The 18,810-nt window shown below is 51.3% G+C and overlaps 1 protein-coding gene across 13 annotated transcripts in view; it reads right to left on the minus strand.

The window, feature by feature from the left end:
- Nucleotides 1-18,810, minus strand: part of CACNA1D (calcium voltage-gated channel subunit alpha1 D) — a 286,013-nt gene that overhangs the window by 37,477 nt on the left and 229,726 nt on the right. For 5 of the 13 annotated variants that reach the window (XM_084902874.1, XM_084902868.1, XM_084902873.1 and 2 more), the window contains exons 28-32: nucleotides 17,900-18,058; nucleotides 16,398-16,508; nucleotides 10,043-10,126; nucleotides 3,308-3,352; nucleotides 2,771-2,899 (exon numbers count right to left, since the gene is read on the minus strand). In XM_084902874.1, coding sequence (XP_084759000.1) covers nucleotides 2,771-2,899; nucleotides 3,308-3,352; nucleotides 10,043-10,126; nucleotides 16,398-16,508; nucleotides 17,900-18,058 — 528 coding nt within the window. Of the gene's footprint in view, nucleotides 1-2,770; nucleotides 2,900-3,307; nucleotides 3,353-10,042; nucleotides 10,127-10,580; nucleotides 10,665-16,397; nucleotides 16,509-17,899; nucleotides 18,059-18,810 lie in introns of all 13 variants that reach the window. The other 8 variants (XM_084902875.1, XM_084902878.1, XM_084902876.1 and 5 more) reach the window with 5 other exon arrangements.

Consider the following 18,810-nt stretch of genomic DNA (forward strand, 5'->3'; position numbering starts at 1 on the left):
CACACCTGGTGTCACGGAACTGCAGGCAGGACAGCTTCCCACAGTCAACAGTGTATCCTAACCCGAGGCAGTGTCACCACCGACACTCCACTCTCATAATAATGCTGAAATTAATCACTGGATTCCTTTGTGAAATTCTACAATTGATCAAACCATTCCAGAGCAGACATTTGGATGGCTCCCACCTTCTTGTGTGGGCCTGTGTGCATGGAAGCGAGGGGCTACTGTGGTTCACCTTGCCAAGGACGAGCTCTATGCAAAATCACCTGGCCATCTGCTGACGTGTTCCCTTAAGGAGAAGTCTTGGGAGTGGAATTACTGGGCCAGGGGGAAAGAGCCACGTTCTGGCTGTCACTGTGGAAAACAAGACACTTTTCTTAAAATGCACACTGAGCTGGGGGTTGGGTCAGGAGGTAGCTGGGTGGTCGTCAAGCCTGGGTTCTCCTTAGGAACATCAGATATAAGCCTGTGTATCAGGTCAGAACCCTGGTCCTCTGACCCAATGTTCTTCAACTGCTGTGTATCTCATCCCACATGACAGAAGATGTCCATGTGCCCAGCACACCTCCAAGGAAGGCCCAGATTGTTAACCCTAATGCTAGGCACACTTGTTTAAAGCACTGACTTCCTCTCTTGTCTGCTGAAGGTCAGTGGCTGTGACACTTCCCGATGTGTGCCATCTCTGCACCTGTGACCAACAGCCTGACCAGGGGCAGTAACACCATCCTGGCGGCTGGACCAGTTCACTGAGTCCACAGGGTGAGCATCAGGCTCTCCTATACCTACATGCACTTTCTTCCTAATTTATGGAATATTTTAAGCATTCTGTTGGCACAGTTTCTTAGGTTTTTATGAACTACTACCCCATGACATAAATCTGTAAAAGAAAAAGTTTAGCAATTTCTTTAAAAGTAAGAATATTATTACATGAATTCATTATGTGTGGTTTTTTTGTGTGTTTTTATTAAATTATCTGTGTACGTATTTTACCATTGCCCCCCCTCCCATACATACCCACCCTCCCCAGAGTTTTGTGCCCATTGGTTGTACTTATATGCATGTATACAAGTCCTTCAGTTGATCTATCTCTCCCAGATCTCCCTCCCCTCCCCTCTGTAATTTGACAGTCTGCTTGTTGCTTTACTGTCTCTATATCTAACTTTTGGTTCATCAGTTTATAATGTTCTTTATTATCCATAAATGAGTAAGGTCATGTGGTGTTTCTCTTTCATTGACTGTCTTATTTCACACAGCATGATGTTCTCCAATTCCATCCAGGTTGCTGCAAATGATGAGAATTCCTTCTTTTTTATGGCAGCATAGTATTCCATTGCATAGATATACCATAGTTTTTTGATCCAATCATCTGCCGATGGGCACCTAGGCTGTTTCCAAATCCTGGCTATTGTAGATTGTGCTGCTATGAACATAGGGGTGCATATATCCTTTCTGATTGGTGGTTCTAGTTTCTTGGGATATAATCCTAGGAGTGGGATTACTGGGTCAAACGTGAGTTCCATTTTCAGTTTTTTGAGGAAACTCCATACTGTTCTCCACAGTGGTTGCACCAGTCTGCATTCCCACCAGCAGTGCATGAGGGTTCCTTTTTCTCCACAACCTCGCCAACACTTGTCATTTGTTGATTTGTTGATATTGGCCATTCTGACAGGTGTAAGATGGTACCACATTGTTGTTTTGATTTGCATCTCTCAATTCATTGTGTTTGTATAGCAGTTCACAAACTGGTGCTTTTTCCACTCCATGTTAATAACAACTGTCGGGTTTCATCCCTCACCAAGATCCAGGTTCACCTGCCTCAGACCCTGCTCTGCCCGCCTGTCTCAGAGCCACATTCTGGCTCCTCCTACATTTTCTCCACCAGGACTTGCGATTTTCCGTCTTTAGGTTTCTGGATCTACTCCCTTCTCCTCTTTATGTGTTCAAATCCTACCCACCGAGGAAAAACGCTTCCTGGGATGTCAATGCTGGTCACCTCAGAGGTGGTGGGGGTCAGTGTGAACTTTTCCTTTATATATCTTTGGATCGCTTCCCTTGTTAATGTGAGCATTTATCACCTTTGAATTAAAATAGTCAAATAAAAAAATAAGATGCAAGATACATTTTCTAATGCTTGTGCCTATCTACAAATTCCTTACATGGGTGTATCTTTTTAACAAGAATTTATACCACTCTCAGTCCAGAGGACTCAAGTACCAGGCGGGGCGCTGGAAGGCATGAGAGAAGCCAGGTTCTGTCCAGGAATAGACTCGAACTGGGCTGAGCAGCCTGAAGAATCACAGTGATGAATGAGAGCTAGTTTACGCCTAAGTGTCCTGAACTCTATAACCCTCCCAGAAACTGACTAAGACACTGGTGAGATATGCTGGCCCCGGTGAAGTGGTCCTGGATTTATATCTAGAGCACGTGACGACAGGACCATTGCAGCTGTATGAGGAGAAGCCACCTTAGCGAGAGGCTCTGAAGCTTCTGGGGTCATGCTGGGAGCAGACTGAGTGCTCAGAGGCTCCACATCTCGCTCTGCTTCCTTTAAGGAGATAATCCTATTTCATTTCCCAAGTAATGAAGGGTCAGGTCTCTCCAGCATTCTGTATTCTCTATTGACCTGGCTGGTCATGTGACCCCAGGCAGTCACGTGACCTAGGTGATCAGAGATCATGCAGAAAAGAGTCTGGACTGCCACAACGGGGGGCAATCACTGACTTGCATAGGCTCTTCAGAGACAAAGAGAAGCCCGTGGCCCGGCTCTTACCTGAAAGGACTTAATGAAGGTCCACAGCAGCGTCCGGATGCCTTCCCCCCTGCTGAGAAGCTTCACCAATCGCATCACTCGGAAAAGACGGAAAAAGGTGATGGAGATTCTATTGCTCTCTTCAGAGTTCTGAAGGGTTATCATGGAGAGGTCAAACCCAATGGAAAGTAGAACATGCAACACTTTCAGAAAAAACAGCAACAGATGCAAACACAGGTGACAGAAGTAAGAATTGAAGATGTGTTTCTAGGGCCTATTCACCTTGAAAAGCATGATATGAAAGGAAAAGTTACATGCTAACAACACAGGGCGTGGAAAACTGTGTCCACACAGCACATGCATGTCCACGTGGTCTAGTGTGTTAAGAGGTGAATGCTGGGCTGGTCAAAGAGTACTGGACACTGATGATGAATGCAAACCACTGCAGACACTGTTCTGGAAGAACAATCATGGAGAATACAGAAACACTGGGAACCAGACATGGCCAGATAAACTCGAGGAAAAGGCCCAGCCCTGGGCACTAGTCGCTGGTCTTACCCCAGGTGGAGCAGTTGGGACAGGGATATTTTCACTCTCAGTTGGCTTTAAGAAATCAAAGATTGAACAGGAATTAATGAACTAGGAAGGAAGCAGAGGTCCGGGAGGACATCCCCTCCCCCCTTTAAAAAAATGTGTGGCTAACGTCTTAGGACGACACACCTGCTCCCTCCCTGAGAAAACTCCAGGGACTCTGCTTGGAAATGAACTTGAGGGCAGGCAGCCATGGACCCAGGCTCACGCTCCTTTCTAAGTCACCTCCAGGATGTGAGGTTCCAGGGCTGACAGGCACCCAGGAACGGTAATGCTGCATGACCTCAGCTGTCCCTACACTGAAATGCAGAGTGGGGCTCTCTCTGTGTCTTCTGGGGAGCCTGGCTTTCTTCGCTGAATCCGGGCTATGAGTCTCAGAACTCACTGCTTTGCAATGGGCCAACCAAACTCTGAGGAACAGACTGACTCTCCCAAACGGGGCGAATGGAGTGGCAGCTGCCTGTGGCCCACAGGCCCTCTGGACCACACTCTGACGCTGGGGCCACACGCCCGGGCAGGGTGTGTCCCATGATGCCCTCTCTGGTGGGGCTGCTGGGGAGCTAGGCAGACTGAGTCAGTGGGGGCAGGAGATCTATTTCCCCTTCACTGCCCACTGGCAGCTCAGACCGCAGTTCAAGGAGATAAAGCCCCGCTCTGTGTGGCTACTGGAGAGCAACCGCTCAGGACCAGCCTGCCCTGAGCTCCGGGAGCTCTGCCCCAGCAGAGGTCTGGCGGGGCGCTGGAGCTGGGGCCCGGGGTGCAGAATCACAGCACTCACCACCCTGTTTCACTGCCTCCCCCTCAGGCTGGGAGCCCCCCGAGGGCAAGGCCTTGCCCCACTCCACTCAGGGCCCAGCATGGGATCTGGCACTTATTAGATGCTCGATAAGTGCTTCAGAAACCACAAAGTGGTTGTAAGAAAACTGCAGCAAATATCAGGAGGCATCTTTACAACAAACAGGGAGGGCTGATGGCCTTTCTCTTTCCTTCGGGAGTGGCACCTCTGCTGAAGCAGCTGGTCTACCAGGCGACTGACCCCCGAGGCAGCGAGCGAGGCTCTCCTGGCTGGGGCCCAACACTGCTGCGTGCGCTCGGGCTGCTAAGAGCCTTCCCGCACGCACGGCGCCTCCCTGCAGCTAAGGGCTGTGTGCGCCGTGGAAGCGCACACCAATCTGATAGGTCCTCCTCCCCGGGGATACAGGGACCATCTCGGCTCCAAACTGAAGCCTCACTCTTGTCAGCAGCTGCCTCTTGGGACCAAAAATAAAATTCCACAAAACTCATGGGAAAATATGGGCACATGCCATCACCACGGAGACTCAGCCACGTGACTCCGCACCCAGGATTGATAGGTCTGATACTGTACGAAGGGCTCCTGCGCCACCTGGGATGCTGAGGAGGTGAACTCTGCAGTGGGACTGTCCCAGCCCAGGTCACCATTTTTATTCTCCTCTTCTCTCCTCTCACCTCAAACAACTGGCATCTCCGGAAAGGGGTAGATGGTGGTATTTAACCTAAGGCTTTAATAACTGAGGGAATTAGTTCTGCTGAGCTCTCGGCGTCTCCCACACCATCTCCTGTGTGCAGGACAGCTTTCAGTCAGCCATGCAGCTGGAGTGCGAGGCTGTGTGAGTGTGAGTGTGAGTGTGAGTGTGTGTATGCGTGCACACAGCCTGTGATTTGGGCCTGGGGGAAAATGAGGCCTGTGGGTGGGGAAGACACACTTCCTGGCCACCTGCTCTGGCCAGGCTCCTTCTGCTGCTGCTTCTGTCCTGCTCCACGTCTGACAGACTTTGCACCGCCCTCTTTCTTCTGACATGGGCAAATCAGCAGCCACCCTGACGTTTCAAGTACCCATCTCTCTTTCAATCAATGTCTTTGAAGTAGACAAATCTTGGACTATGGACTTGAAACCATGGATATTCTTTAGTTAAAAAAAAAAAAAAAAAAGCAAAGAGGAGGAGGAAACAGCGTTTGTGGAGGGACAAAGCAGCACAACATGCACTGGAGGAAGGAAAGAACAAACAACACATCAAGCAACGTGCCCCCGAGCAGAGCCTTCCCCGCCTGTGTGCCGCAGTGGGCAGGAGGCTGCTCGGGGGAGGTGTCCCAGGCAGCACGAGCAAAGTGCAAGCTGCTAAAACATCTGACACATCGGAAGGACCCTGAGGATGGCTTTGCTCAAACCACAAATGCCAGCCTGCAGAAAGGGCAGGCCAGCTCTCACCCGGGCAGCACATTAGGACTGGAGTCCAGGGATCACTGACGAAATCCGATGGCTAGGTCCTGCCCCAACATTCTCATTTCATTGATGGGGGAGGGGGGAGGGGTGCCTAAGCTTTGGGCTCTTCTAACTAACATGCTGCCAGGGCCAGGAACTGCAGTCCTGGGGGGGAAAGCAGGCCACGTCTCCAGCTATTTCCCTGTGGGTATGGGTTGGCTGGGCAGAGTAGGAGCCCTAGAAAAGCCCACCTGGACTGTTAGAGCCGACGGTGGGCTCTTTGGAGGTTGGCGGGGGGTTGGTACTTGTGTGCACAGATTAGTCTCCACCCCATCTTCCCTCACAAGGAGCGGAGGAGGACTCTCTGCTGGGCCCTGGAATCAACCACTGGACACCCCCGATGGGGAGAGGACTTGCTCCCCGGGCAGCTGTTAGAGGGGACTCCAGTGTCATCTCAGGGCTGGGACTGGATGACCTCTGAGGCTCCTTCCAAGCCTGAGAGGCCATAGGCATCCACTGGGACCCCTCCAGAGAGATGATCCGCAGCCTCCGGAGGCCAAACTACATGCCGGGTCAGGAAAGCTCCCGAGATCCCTCGGCTCTCCTGATGTTCGCTCCAGCCCCTTCCCACGGGCTCTCAGTCAGCCCCCTACAAGTGCAACTAAAGGGAACGGGCTACACTTTCTGCATTCCCACCTTTTTCTGGAAAAGCTGAAAGGATGCAATTTTTTAAATTCAGACAAAAAGCAAGCCAACATCCCAGAACCAGTTAACCTGAGGTGCCCTTTGGGGGGGCGGAAGGGGTCCCTCTGATGACTTCTGACCTGGCATGTAATGCCTCTGGGAGGAAGGGCTTGCTGAGTCTGTGTCCAGAAACCAGCAACCTGGTCTCCAAAAAAGGGTGAGCATATGGAACGGAGGGCCGGACAACCTGACTGTGGGTTCGGAACAAGAAGCTGACTGCAGCTATTGGCCACCTGGTCCAAGCTGGGTACCTGACAAGTCAGGGACAACTCTAGGGTCCCTAGAAGTGGGTTCCCTGCTGACCTTTGACATGCTCTTCTGTAGGTGATAAAAAGGCAGACGTGGGCTCTACGCAAGTACGTTGCCCCCCAGCAATAATGGTAACGGCAAAGCAGCCATTCTCAGGTTAGGGAGGACGGGATGCGTTTCACCAAAGAGCAAACGGGCATCTGAGAGGGAGCAAACGTGAGCCTGCCAGGCATCGACTGACATTTTAGCAGCTTGGTGATGTGACGATAAAAGTGCTGGAGACGCATCCATAAGAGAGATAAAACCATGACAGAGCAGGCCAGGGCCACGGGAGGGCGACAGGAGGGAGAGGGCTGGGTGAGCACGCAGGCAGGACAACGGGAAGGGCCATCCAAAATGTTTCTGCAAAGAATACAATGCAAGCTCGGTTTCTCATTTCCAGGTCGGATCATTCATTCCTGGAGATTTTGCTGGCAAACTGCAGAGCCAGGCATGACTGACCACCCTGGCCTCGGCTCAGGCCCAGGCTGGAGACAACGAATGCTGGGTCGGGAAACAGTTTAGATGACCATGACGGACAGCATGTCCCGTGGAACTCAGCGAAAACCAAAGGTGGGGAAGCCAAACACAAGTATACAGTCTTAAAGTGCGCTTGCTTTAATGACTTCACCGTATATATGTATAAATATATACTTGCCGCTACAATTTTCTAAAAATAAAACATGAAAATCAATTAGGCAACAGAAAATAAAGATCAACAGAAGTTGGGGGAGAGAGCACAGCAAGTTAATATTGCAAATAATGATGACGTATGGCAGCTAAACACAGCCAGCAATGGACCAAGAGCGTTCATGCTCAGCTGACCCAGGAGCTCTGGGGACAGGCCACTAGGAGACACACTAGGTGCTCTCTAGGAGACACACTAGGTGCTCTCTAGAGGCTGTAGCAGCAGGTGCGGGCGAGGGGGTATAGGAGTCAGAAGCCCGCTGAGCTAGCTCTCCCATCAGAGGTTGAGGACACCCGGTCTTATCTCTGTGCCTCACCTACGCTTCCCCTGTGGTCTGAGAAGTCTAGACATGCAATAAACAAGTGTTGAACGACTGAATAAACGAGAAGGTGCCTGGAGCATGCGTTCTGCACTGAGGCCTCGCACGGAAACGCCGAGAGCTCCCACCGTGGCGCTCTACTGGCCCAGGGCAGGGAGCTGGCATTGCCACCCGCTGAGGAAGGTTCGGCCTCAAGCCACGTCTGGCTGGGAAAAGGTCTCTGACTGGAAGGACATTATGGGGAAGATTACCTGTGTGGTCCTGAAAGTCTCAGGGAATGCCAGGAACGGGCCCAAGGCCAGCCTGTTCTGGGCAGGGACCCTGGTGTGAGTGCTAACTAGAAAACTTAGTGTGGTGGGCTTTTGTAGACCTGACTGACGAAGTTCATGAAGGAGGACAACACTGAGACACGGATGAGCGAGGCTGGGCAGAGGGGACAGAAGCAGTGGGCTCCTGCACCCAGCACAGGGAGAGGCAGCCATGCAGCAGCCGGGCAGCCGAGCAGCCTGGCAGGTGCTGGTGCGGAATGAACCGGTGCCACACCCCGCCAGCCAGCAGGCGGGTCTGGCATTGGAGAGCTGGCTTGTTCCCTCCGTAAACAAGCCTTGGCCACATCCTGGTGCCCAGAAACTAAGCCTTTGCACCCAACCCCTGCACGAGGCTGGCAGCCCCGAGTGCTCTAGGGGGACCTGCTGAAAGTGTGGTTTATTCCCTTTTCGTTTCCATTACAGACCGCCTCTGACTTCAGAGCATCTGTTTTGGAATTCCCACGCAGCACATGGTGATGGATGTTACTAGCACCTTTCACAAGATGACGCAGCAGGCAGATGTCTGCTCATCAACTCGGAGAGAGCCCAGCGGCAGCCCCGTTAGGGTCCTGCTCTGTTCCCATTAACATCAGATTATTATGAACGTATGACCAAAGTAATTTATACATTATGAGTGGCAATTTTCTAGCTGACTTACGGAACATCTCACATGAAGTGAAATTTTCCTAAGTCTGGGCTTATGGAGGTTAGGGGATGTAAGATGCCATTTTGTACCTCGTTATGGCATGGATTTGGGTGTGATGAGACTTAAGTCGCACATTCATGCACATGCCAATGTCTTAGCCCATTTCACTCCTTATGGCATGGGAAATCTCCCTACCACTTTGCGCTTTTTAGCAAGTCTTTTCACACATAACTCACATCATTTTATCACAGCATACCTACAAAGCCAGGAGAACAGATTTCATTCACCCCAGTAGACCCAAGAAAGAACTGAGGACCAGAGGCAACAAGCCATTTGGAACAGGACTAGAACCGCCAGACCTTGGCCTGCACGTCCCACTGTTCCTTTCTCCAGAACCAGCCGAGCCCCAAACAGGTGGCACCATGGGGAGTTCATCATCCTTATTGGACACGGGCTGTCGGGGCACCAGGATGGACCGTGCGATCCTGCCACTGTTAGCCAGGCAGAGGGTGGCAGCGGAGTGTGCGGAGTGGCGAGGCTGGGGGTGTGGAGCAGGAAGCCAACACTGCACAGCGGTCCCCACAAAGGACTGGACACAGCCTGGCACACACACTGGACACCCACGAGGAATGAGGGCGACCTGGGACAGACCAGGTGGGCAGGGCCATTTCTGCCTGCCTCAGGCCCGTCAGTCTCGCCCAGGGTCGGACCCGAGAGGAGCCGGCAGGGGGTGGGGCTCCCCTTTCTCAAGCCTCTTCATTTTGAAGGGGGGAGGGTTCTTGGGGTGCTTCTTGGAGGGAGGGTCGCTGCACCTACCCTGCTGATTAGCCCCTCATCAAAGGATGTAACTGCGGGCAACAAAGGAGTATGACTCTCCCCACCCCTCACCCCCTAGATGCACCTAGGCCTCCTTCCCCAGGCCTGGGCAGCTGTCACGCTGCATCACCGTTTTGGGAGCTGGGATGGGGACATTCCCCAGTGTCACCAGTCGGACTCAGCAGACACGGGACAGGACAGCTGAGGACACCAGCAGCAATGACCACATGCTCAGGGCACAGCTGTGGGGCTTCCCTCCCGTGCCTTCACAGAACCATTGTGGGTACCAGGGCACACACACTGTGAACTCCATTTTATAGCTGGGGAAACTGAGGCACAAAGCAGGCAGGTGACGTGCCAAGGTGTGCTGATATGCACACACATAACTCCTAGCCCTTAACATTGTGACACGACATTCCATTAAAACGTTTTAGTTCCAAAATGGTCATTCTACACTTATTTTCCCTGTCTCTTTCACGGGGAGGGAGAGGGGTGAGGGTGGAGAGACCAAAAATGGCCTTTATCTTTCAAGAGACTTTTGTGCCTGGATTTCTAAAACATACAGAGGTCCCTGGGTGGGGGTGCAGGGGGGTTCGTTTCTGGTCTCTTCTATGTCAGACTTAACGAGAGAAAAAAAAAATGACGATGTAGGACACAAAGTTTGCTACTTACATTCACTTCAGTGATAGCAATATCAACGACGCTACCAACAACAATTAAGGCATCAAAAGTGTTCCATGCATCAGTGAAATAGTGCTGTGAGGGCAAGCATTCAGCCACAGAGGACAGGAAGCACAACAGGAGAAAAGGAGAAAAGGACAGTGTTAAACAGGGAACATTCCAGCGTGCCGCCGGCTGCTTGAAAAACTGCCCTGAAACAAACGTTATAGAACACGTCGCCTCGGAGACCTCTGCTGACACAGAAAACAAGAATGGTGAGAGACACCTCGCGTGCCCTGCCTACCGGTGCTCTGGGTGATGCTGCAAAAACAGCCCGTCCTCCAAAAGGCGGCCCGTGTCTAACGAGGCCCAGGCGGGGGCTCTGCCTGGCAAAGCCTCTTTCCTGCAGCTCCTACTAGGAAAGTCCTGCTGTGAGATGAAGCGAGGCTGGGGTCTGTGACTTGTCCAGGTGATGCCAGTGCGGGCGGGGAGCGGGACGTACACAGACGGAGGGTGAGAGGCGGGCGGCCGCGGGTGGGCGCATACTCACGTCGGCTTCGCTGAGGGCCACGTCTATAATGCTGCCGATTACGATGAGGGAGTCAAACGTATTCCAGGCGTCACTAAAATACCCCTGGACAGAGCAGGCAGGGGGCAGACATTATGAGCGCGTATGAATGAAACGCCACACGGGCCAGATGGGCACCCATCCGAGGCCCCGCAGCACCCACGGCAACCAGGGTCAGGGAGGCAATACCACTACCCACTGGAAAGGGCACAGTGGATGGTATGTGCCTGCATGTGTGAGAGAGGCTGCCCATACGCAAAGACACATGTACACAAGCACACACACACACACACACACACACACACACACACATATGCATGCACGCACACACAATGCAGACCTATGATCCTGAGCAGCATAAACTGAGCAGAATATCTGCAGGATACAGGGAGGCATCTGGCAATTCTGCTCTGACCCCAGGATGACAGGCCCAAACCTTCATATGTTGATGGAAGAGCAAGTCCCTGACTCCTTCCACAGGGACCCAGTCACCCACCCCTTCTCCTCCACTTAAAGAATACTTGTCAGCAGACATTCCACATGTTATCATTTCTGTGCCCTTGACACAAACCAGTAACCCTTCACCCTCCTCACCAGCCAACAAGAATTACAAAGGTTGTCCCTGTCACTCAGCGCTCTGTCTCTAGCAGGGCAGACACAGGCAATGGCTGGCAGGGAGGCGGGCACCGAGCCGTGGCAGAGAAGCTCACTGGGGAACCAGGCTGGCTTGCGGAGGAAAAGAGCACTGACGGATAATGGAAGTGCTCAAGGGCCCCCATGGCCACCAAGGGAAACCCCAAGTCACCAGCAGCTCCTTCTTGCACCCAGCTCTTGCTCTCTCCCTCCCTCCTCGTCCTCCAGGCTAAGAGGACTCCTTTCCATCTGTCAAAACCACCACCAGGTTATTCCCCACCTCCTGATGCCTCCCCACCCTGACTATCTGCCCATATCACTTCCTCCCTCAAGGTCAGATCAAATGCTGCCTCCAGGAGGGGGCCTTTCAGACCCTCCTGACACACACACCCCACCACCACCATGGTGACTGCATCTTAGACCTTGGCCACACAATCCGGGTCTTTGCTGGCCCATCACTCCGAGGAGGAGGCTATGCTGATGGTTCTGTCCCCTCCTCCACTAATCCCGGTATCAACCCCAGAGCCTTGAACTAGGTAGTGCCTGACCTGCTGCAATGTCTCTTCCTATCAGTCATGAAAATGAGACATTGGCTTCCAACAGAGGGTCCTCTCCATCCCCCTCAGCCACTGACACACAACACATCTCCAGCTGAATTCTGAGGCCGGGCCCTCAAGTGGAACCAGCAGCCCCTGCCAGCCCAGCCAGAGTCAGCCCTTAGATTACTTTCTGTTCAGTGCCACCTGCTTGAAAAGACTAAAAAAATCAGCCACTTGCAATAACATCTATGACCCACAAGTCTGACTCCAGACATTGAAAATCAGAAACCAGACTAATGTGGGCCTTGAGGCCAGGCAACTCCATTACGCCCAAGAATTCTACCCCGGTTGCCTGTCGATGTCTGGTCTGAAGCCAGGAGGTAGCACAGACCTGGCACCATGGAGGAGGAAGCCTGTGGGACGGCTGCATACAGGAAACAGGAGCCCAAACCCAGGGTCAGTTTGCCACCCGGAGTCTCTCTCTCACCTTTTACAAAGGACCCGCTCCTGTGGTTGATCTTGACAGCCAGGTCACTGACCAGTTTCTGCCAGGGCAGAATTGGACTCAAGGTATGAGCCATAGTGCCAACTTTTCATAGCAGCTGTAGCTGGCAGCTTTCTAACTAGCATAAGCCTTTGCAAAGGTCCATGAGGGCCTAGGCAGGTACCCATTTTACCAGGTGAGAATGGGCCCGGGAGAGAAACCCAACATCAAAGGAACAGGCTGAGCCCATGAGGTGAGCAAGTCAGACCGAGAGTTCTAGTTAAGGAGGAGAATGGACTGTTATTTGGCATTAAAATCAATCACCTTCATTATATATGACCCCTGAAGAAATGAGAAGACAGCATCAAATTCTTGCCCCAGGAGGTGGAGAACATCTGCTAGGAAGATTGCTAAAGTTTTCTTAGTGAGCCCCACGCCTGCTGGGACCCTGGGGTGGAGACTGCCATCCTGGGAGGCTGATAGGGCCAGATGCCTGGTGTCTGCTGTGCGTTAGCAGAAGCACACAGGCAGCACTAAAACTCACTTTTTCCCCCAACCTAACTACTCTTTACTCTTGCCAAGCCCAAGTGGCTAGGCATGTAAATTAGCCCTTTTTGAGGTAGAAGCATGATCAAAATATTTCATCGCCTAAGACTTGGGAACAGCGTGTGGCTCTCTGGGGATAAGCCCATGACAATGGCAGGCAATCTGTCCGGAACACGTACTGAACCAAACAGCAGGTGGTTGACATCTAGAAGCTCAAAGAAGGAGCCTCAGATGAACTCGACCTGTTCTCCTTACCTGTGGGAGCCAGCACTTTGGAAAAGGCCCTTTATCCCCCTCCTTGGGGCAAGAGAATTCATCAGAGAATTCCAGGAGCTTCCCGGGGAACACTGGAGGGCGAGGCCAGGGGAATGGGACTTGTTACTCAAAACGCTAGGGCACTCCAAGGTCAATTCCAAGTCGACAGCTTCCCTGGGAAGCTGACACAACACACTAGACAGCCTGCTTGCTTTGCCCTGATCCATCGTTTTTGTAACATTTGTCATCTCATGGCACACATAAACTAATTATTATAATTCTGCAGCACACCAAAATTAAAAATAGAGGGATAATTTTGATCATTCACACTAGACTGCTATGGCTATGCTGGGTATTATCATTGTTTTATTTACAATCTAAGGGAAAGGGGTCTGTGCTCCTGATTAAACAGTTGAGTACTGCAAGTTTTAAAAATTCTTATGACACACCAGTTGAAAACTGCTGGTCTACTCCTTGGCTCTGTGGCTTCTCACCACCTTGTACTCTTTTTTTTAATTTTTAAATTTATTTTTATTGTTGAGAGTATTACAGATGTCCCCTATCTTCTCCCTGTTGCCCCCTTTACCTGGCTCCCGCCCCACCCCAGGCCTTGCACTCCTACCTCACCAAACCAACTCTGCCCACCCAGGAAGCCTGCCTCCCCACCAGGAAGCCCCCAGCTCTGGGTTTCCTACTGTCTGCCCACCTCAGCCCTTCCTGCTGGTGGCAGCCAGGTGACCTCCCCTTGTGGTCCTGGGACCATGTCCCTCTCACTGAGCTCTCTCTCAAGAGGCCCCATATCTCCGTCAGGGTCTGAATAGGAAAGAAGTCCCCAGGGTCAGGTTTCTCGATTTGCTTTAACCTTTCCTCCTATGTCTACCAAGAAGGGTTTTGTCCAACTCACTGCCTGTATCTGAATGACAAACAGCTGTGACCCAGGCTGCCCTGACTGAGATGCTGAAGTTCTTCTAGAAGGTGTGCCCTCACTGTGGAGTCTGTGTTACAAAGCTCCTCCCAGGAGAGACTTCCCACGCCTCCATTCCATGTGGCCATCTCCTCAAAGAATCTTCCCCCTGCAGCCTCTCCCAGGGTCTCTGAGCCCAGGAAGGAGGGCCCTCACCTCACCACTGGGCCTGTGCAGGCCGCCTTGAGGGGCTGGATGTTAACAGTGAAGGGAGATGAGGATAAGCCAGAGAGTGCTCTAGGCAGAGCTTTGCATGTCACTTGGTGAACTGATTGTCCCCCGCTCTCCAGGCACAAAGCAGCCTGGACTTTGGTGACCCCGTGACAGAGCTCCCCCAAGCACAGAGAGACTGCTATCGCTGTGACAAACGTTCTCAAATGCAACCTGAGGCTGTCTTATGCTATGAAAATACCTTACTAAGTAAAACTACAAAGTAGCTCAATGTCTAGCGGAAATCACTCATTTTAAAACTCTGGTTGATCAGTGCTGATTATAAATTTTCCTTTAGTACCTCCAGTCTGTTAACAGGCCACCGAACTCCCCCTGCACCCCAGGTTTGTTATCAGCAGTTTACTGGGCAGAGGAGTGTGCAACGAACCCTTGATGCAATGGCCTACTGCAGGGTACACACTCACATGCTCTCCCATGCACAAATTCACACAAACACACAAACATATACACTCACATACACATACATGCACAAACATTCACACTCACACATATACTGACACAAGCACACTGACACACACACCGATACACACTCACACACACACTCACACACATGCCATGGGCAAGTGGGCCTTCTCAGCCTAGAACAAACACGCTTTTGGAAACTTCAGAGCATAATCACCAGCGAGGGGAGGGGAGACGTGGCGTGGGGATCTGGGAAATGCTCCATAGATACGATCCGTGTTGCATTTCTCAGGACTTCTTTGTTACTTTGTGAACTTCCATCAGTCCAGACACATATTATTCAAAGAAGTAAAGGTGAGAGGGAAGCAAACCAAAATCTCCAAAGGAAATTTAGATGAGTTTGGAAAAAGAGGGAATGAGTGTGTGTGTGTGTAGGAATGGACAAGTCACAGGAAGTAACACCTGGCCATGCATAAAGTGCCAAATCTGACCCCACTGCAATCGCCCCGACTGGTCACTTACTAGCGTCCTTTCTTTTGGGTCCACAAAGAGCTGACAAAGATTGCATAGAAATTAATTCAAATTAAAGAAAGGAACAGTTCTGAATTAGAATTCCATGAATGTTAGGAGTATGTAAAATCATAACCCAAGGATAAATGAGTCTTGACAAATACCTTCCATACAAATGAACCAATAACTGGGTTGCTGAGCTTGTCATCCTCTGACTGACAGTTTGGGGCTTTGCTAGAAAAGGATTTGAGGGTCAAACATCCGACAGCTCAGCCAGGATTGCTGCTCTGCCCAGGGTTTTAGAACAAGGGAACGTCGTTGGTTGGAGGTGATTTGTGGTGGTGGTGGTGGTGGTGACAGTCACAGTACTACAGCCTGGGACCTGGCACATCTACAGACTGGTACCACGTGCCCAAGCATGGCACACCTAGGGATTCTTTCCTCCTCACAGCACCCTGTGACAGGACCATCGTGTCTTCACTTTGTGGCAGAGGAAACGGAGGCATCTAGCAGTTAAGGAACTTGTTCGATGAGCAGGTGCTGAACAGGGATTTGACTCCAGACCTGGGCGTGCTCTTTGACACTGTCCTATCTGCCTATCTGTTATACTACGGACACTGATGGATGTGAGGTGGACCCACTGCCTCCCAAAGGAGACACACTATGCTGAACTGTCCAATACAGTTAGACATATTTCAGGTCTTGCTTTGTCTTAAAGTGAAAAGTATCTAAATTAAATACACAAGAAAATGGTATGGCTCTGAGAGGTCTGCAGCGGGGAGAAGTTTCCATAAAAGGTGAAGAAGATCCTGCAGACCAAGAACACACAAAACCAAAGTCTTTTTCCTAGAAATCTAGAAGTAAAATCGGGGCCGAATTCTTTCTAATGAGTTATGGGAAAGTGCTCCAGTAACGAAGCAAGTGTCCCCAAGACAACCTGATAATGCTGTTCTAGAAACAGAAAATGGGTTCAAAACAGCCTCCATCCCACCAATTCCCAACGCTCTCCTCCCTTCTACCTCTTCTTAGAATTGTTTTTATGAGGTTTTGTTTTTGCAGATTTATTGTCCCCTATGTATACGGATGCCCTAATCAGATTTTAATGTTCGCAGGTGATAACCCAGTTAGCGACCAGAACAATTCAGCACAATTCACTGACACAAGACTAACAGGAAGCGGGCGCTTCTCTGGGGTGATTCAGCAACAGCCTCTGTGAAACGGTTTCAGCAACTCACCTTAGGCTTAAACGCAATGACCTTCAAAACCATCTCGACAGTGAACACCCCAGTGAAGACCATGTTCAGAATGTCCATGGCATCATTAAACATCTTGGACTGCTCATAGTGCTGTGGACAGAGACGGGAAAACGGCTCTCAGAGGCCCCTTCCGGGCTCACAGAAGGAGGCCCCAGCCCCTCCTCTGAGGCCAGTGCCCTCTGAGGACACAGGCACCCTCCGCAGGCCAGCACCCTCCCCCAATGACTCCACTGGCACTGCCAGGTCACAAGCCCTCCCCACGAAGTGCAGGAAGCCTTGGCAAGGCGAGGACGACTGGATGCGGAAGGGGAAAGACATCAATTGCCTCTGCTCAGGATAAAAGGAACCCGTCCCTCCTTCTGGCAGGGATCCCACTCAGCGCCATGACCCGGGCACAGTGCAGAATCCACCCAAATGCCCATGAATAAAGGTAGCATTTGCTTACGCATAAACTTTATGCCATTTAGTTCTATGTTTAATAAAAGGCAGTAATATCTTGACTTCCCACTTGCCCCTACATCAGCACATGGTCCTTTTCTCAAGCATAAAGATTTCTTACATTAAAGGAAAGTGCTAGGGAATTTATAACTGGCTGTCTTTAGACCCATTTTCCAGACAACACTGGGAGCTGGCTTGCTAACGCTCTTCAAGTCAGTGTGAAAACTGAATCTAGACCTTGGTTTTTGCTTCTTGTCCTCATGCAACTAGACAATAAACTACTGGAAAGGCTAACTATTAATTAGTCTAGTAATTATAGTGCTTATGTTAAATGTATATATAATTATATTAAAAGTTAATACACTGTAATCCAGTGTGCCCCACTGAGGAGAGTCGTACTCCTTGCCCCCAGTGTGAGCAGGGAATAGCTGTGCCGCAGACCAAACTCACTGCTCCATGAATGGAAGGGTCCCCACCGCACACTGAGAGCTCCCTGAAAACAGGCATGGGACTTGTATGTTGTTTTCCAACACTGGGTGACAGGCCCAGCGCAAAGTGCCTGGCACAAAGTATCCAACATAAACTTGATATCTGAGGCAGGCATTGTGGACTTCCCATTTTGGCAATAAAGAAAGCAGCCTTGGGGATGTAAATAACCTTCCCAAGGTTGCCCCCCACTCCTCCCCTGCCCTGACGTGAGGAGTCAGGACTGGAACCCATCTGTCCAACTCCACACACAGAGCGGCAGTCCTCAGCCATGCTCTGGCCCCGGGAGCCCAGGAAAGGTTACAGAATTGAATGCTCTGGCTCCACGGAAATGTTACCGATGGCCACGCTGTACAGACAGCTTCTTAAAAGAGTGATCTTACACTCCCACCATGATGACTGCTAGTCAAGACTGGATTCTGACCAAACTACAGCCCTGACTCATCAGAAATCAAACCCATCCTCTGGTGAGAGGCTGGCCTTCCACCCTCACATCCGGGCATGGGCTGTGCAGAAGGCCCAGACTCCATCCCCATCTCCACGCGTCTCCATTTTACCTGCATGGCCAAGCAGAGTGTGTTGAGCATGATGAGGACAAACATCATGTATTCGAAAGGCGAGGAGTTCACCACGTACCAGAACTTGTACTGGTAGGGGTTTTTGGGGATGTATCTCCGCACAGGGCGTGCTTTCAAGGCGTATTCCACACACTGACGCTGCAATGGGAGAGAAGAGCAACAGGGGGTCCTGAGCCCGTCTACAGAGGGAGGACGACGCTCCCATCTGCTCTGAAAGAGCAGGCGCAGCACCTGCTGGGAGGGACCCGGAATCCATGGATAAACTACTTAACAGCCCCCGCGGGCACTACTCTGCATCAGGGACAAAGGGTCCCAGGTCCATCACCTCCTCTGACTGTCACAGCACCCTGGGCGTGCCTATATCCCCCAGGCTGCTTCTACTTTACTTGTTACAAAACTGAGCCACGCCCTGGTTGGCATGGTTCAGTGGTCAGAGCATCAGCGTGGAAACTGAAGGGTTGTGGGCTCCATTCGGTTCAAGGGCACATACCTGGGTGGCAGGTTCCCATCCCAGTTGGGGAGCTTTGGGAGGCAACCAATGGATACGGCTCTCTCACATTCATGTTTCTCTCTCTTTCTCCTCTCCCTCCCTTCCACTCTCTCTAAAATCAATGGGAAAAAATATCCTCTAGTGAAGATTAACCAAAACAAACAAACAACCCACAACTGAGCCCAGAGCTGTGAATGGCCCGCCCGAGGTTGCATGGTGCACAAGCATGGCCTTGCCCCAATTCTCATTCCTGCCATTGTCTATGCCAGCGGGTTGGACCTGCAGTCCTCCTGCCCATGCTGCCCTCCAGGAGAGGAGACCAGGTCACAAGAGACACAGACACCCCCAAGTACCCAATGGGCTGGTTCACTGCCTGAGACTGGAGCACCACAGCTGTCCA

The sequence above is a fragment of the Pipistrellus hanaki genome (assembly GCF_964339955.1).
Source record: "Pipistrellus hanaki genome assembly, chromosome: 13".
NCBI classification, from domain to species: Eukaryota; Metazoa; Chordata; class Mammalia; order Chiroptera; family Vespertilionidae; genus Pipistrellus; species Pipistrellus hanaki.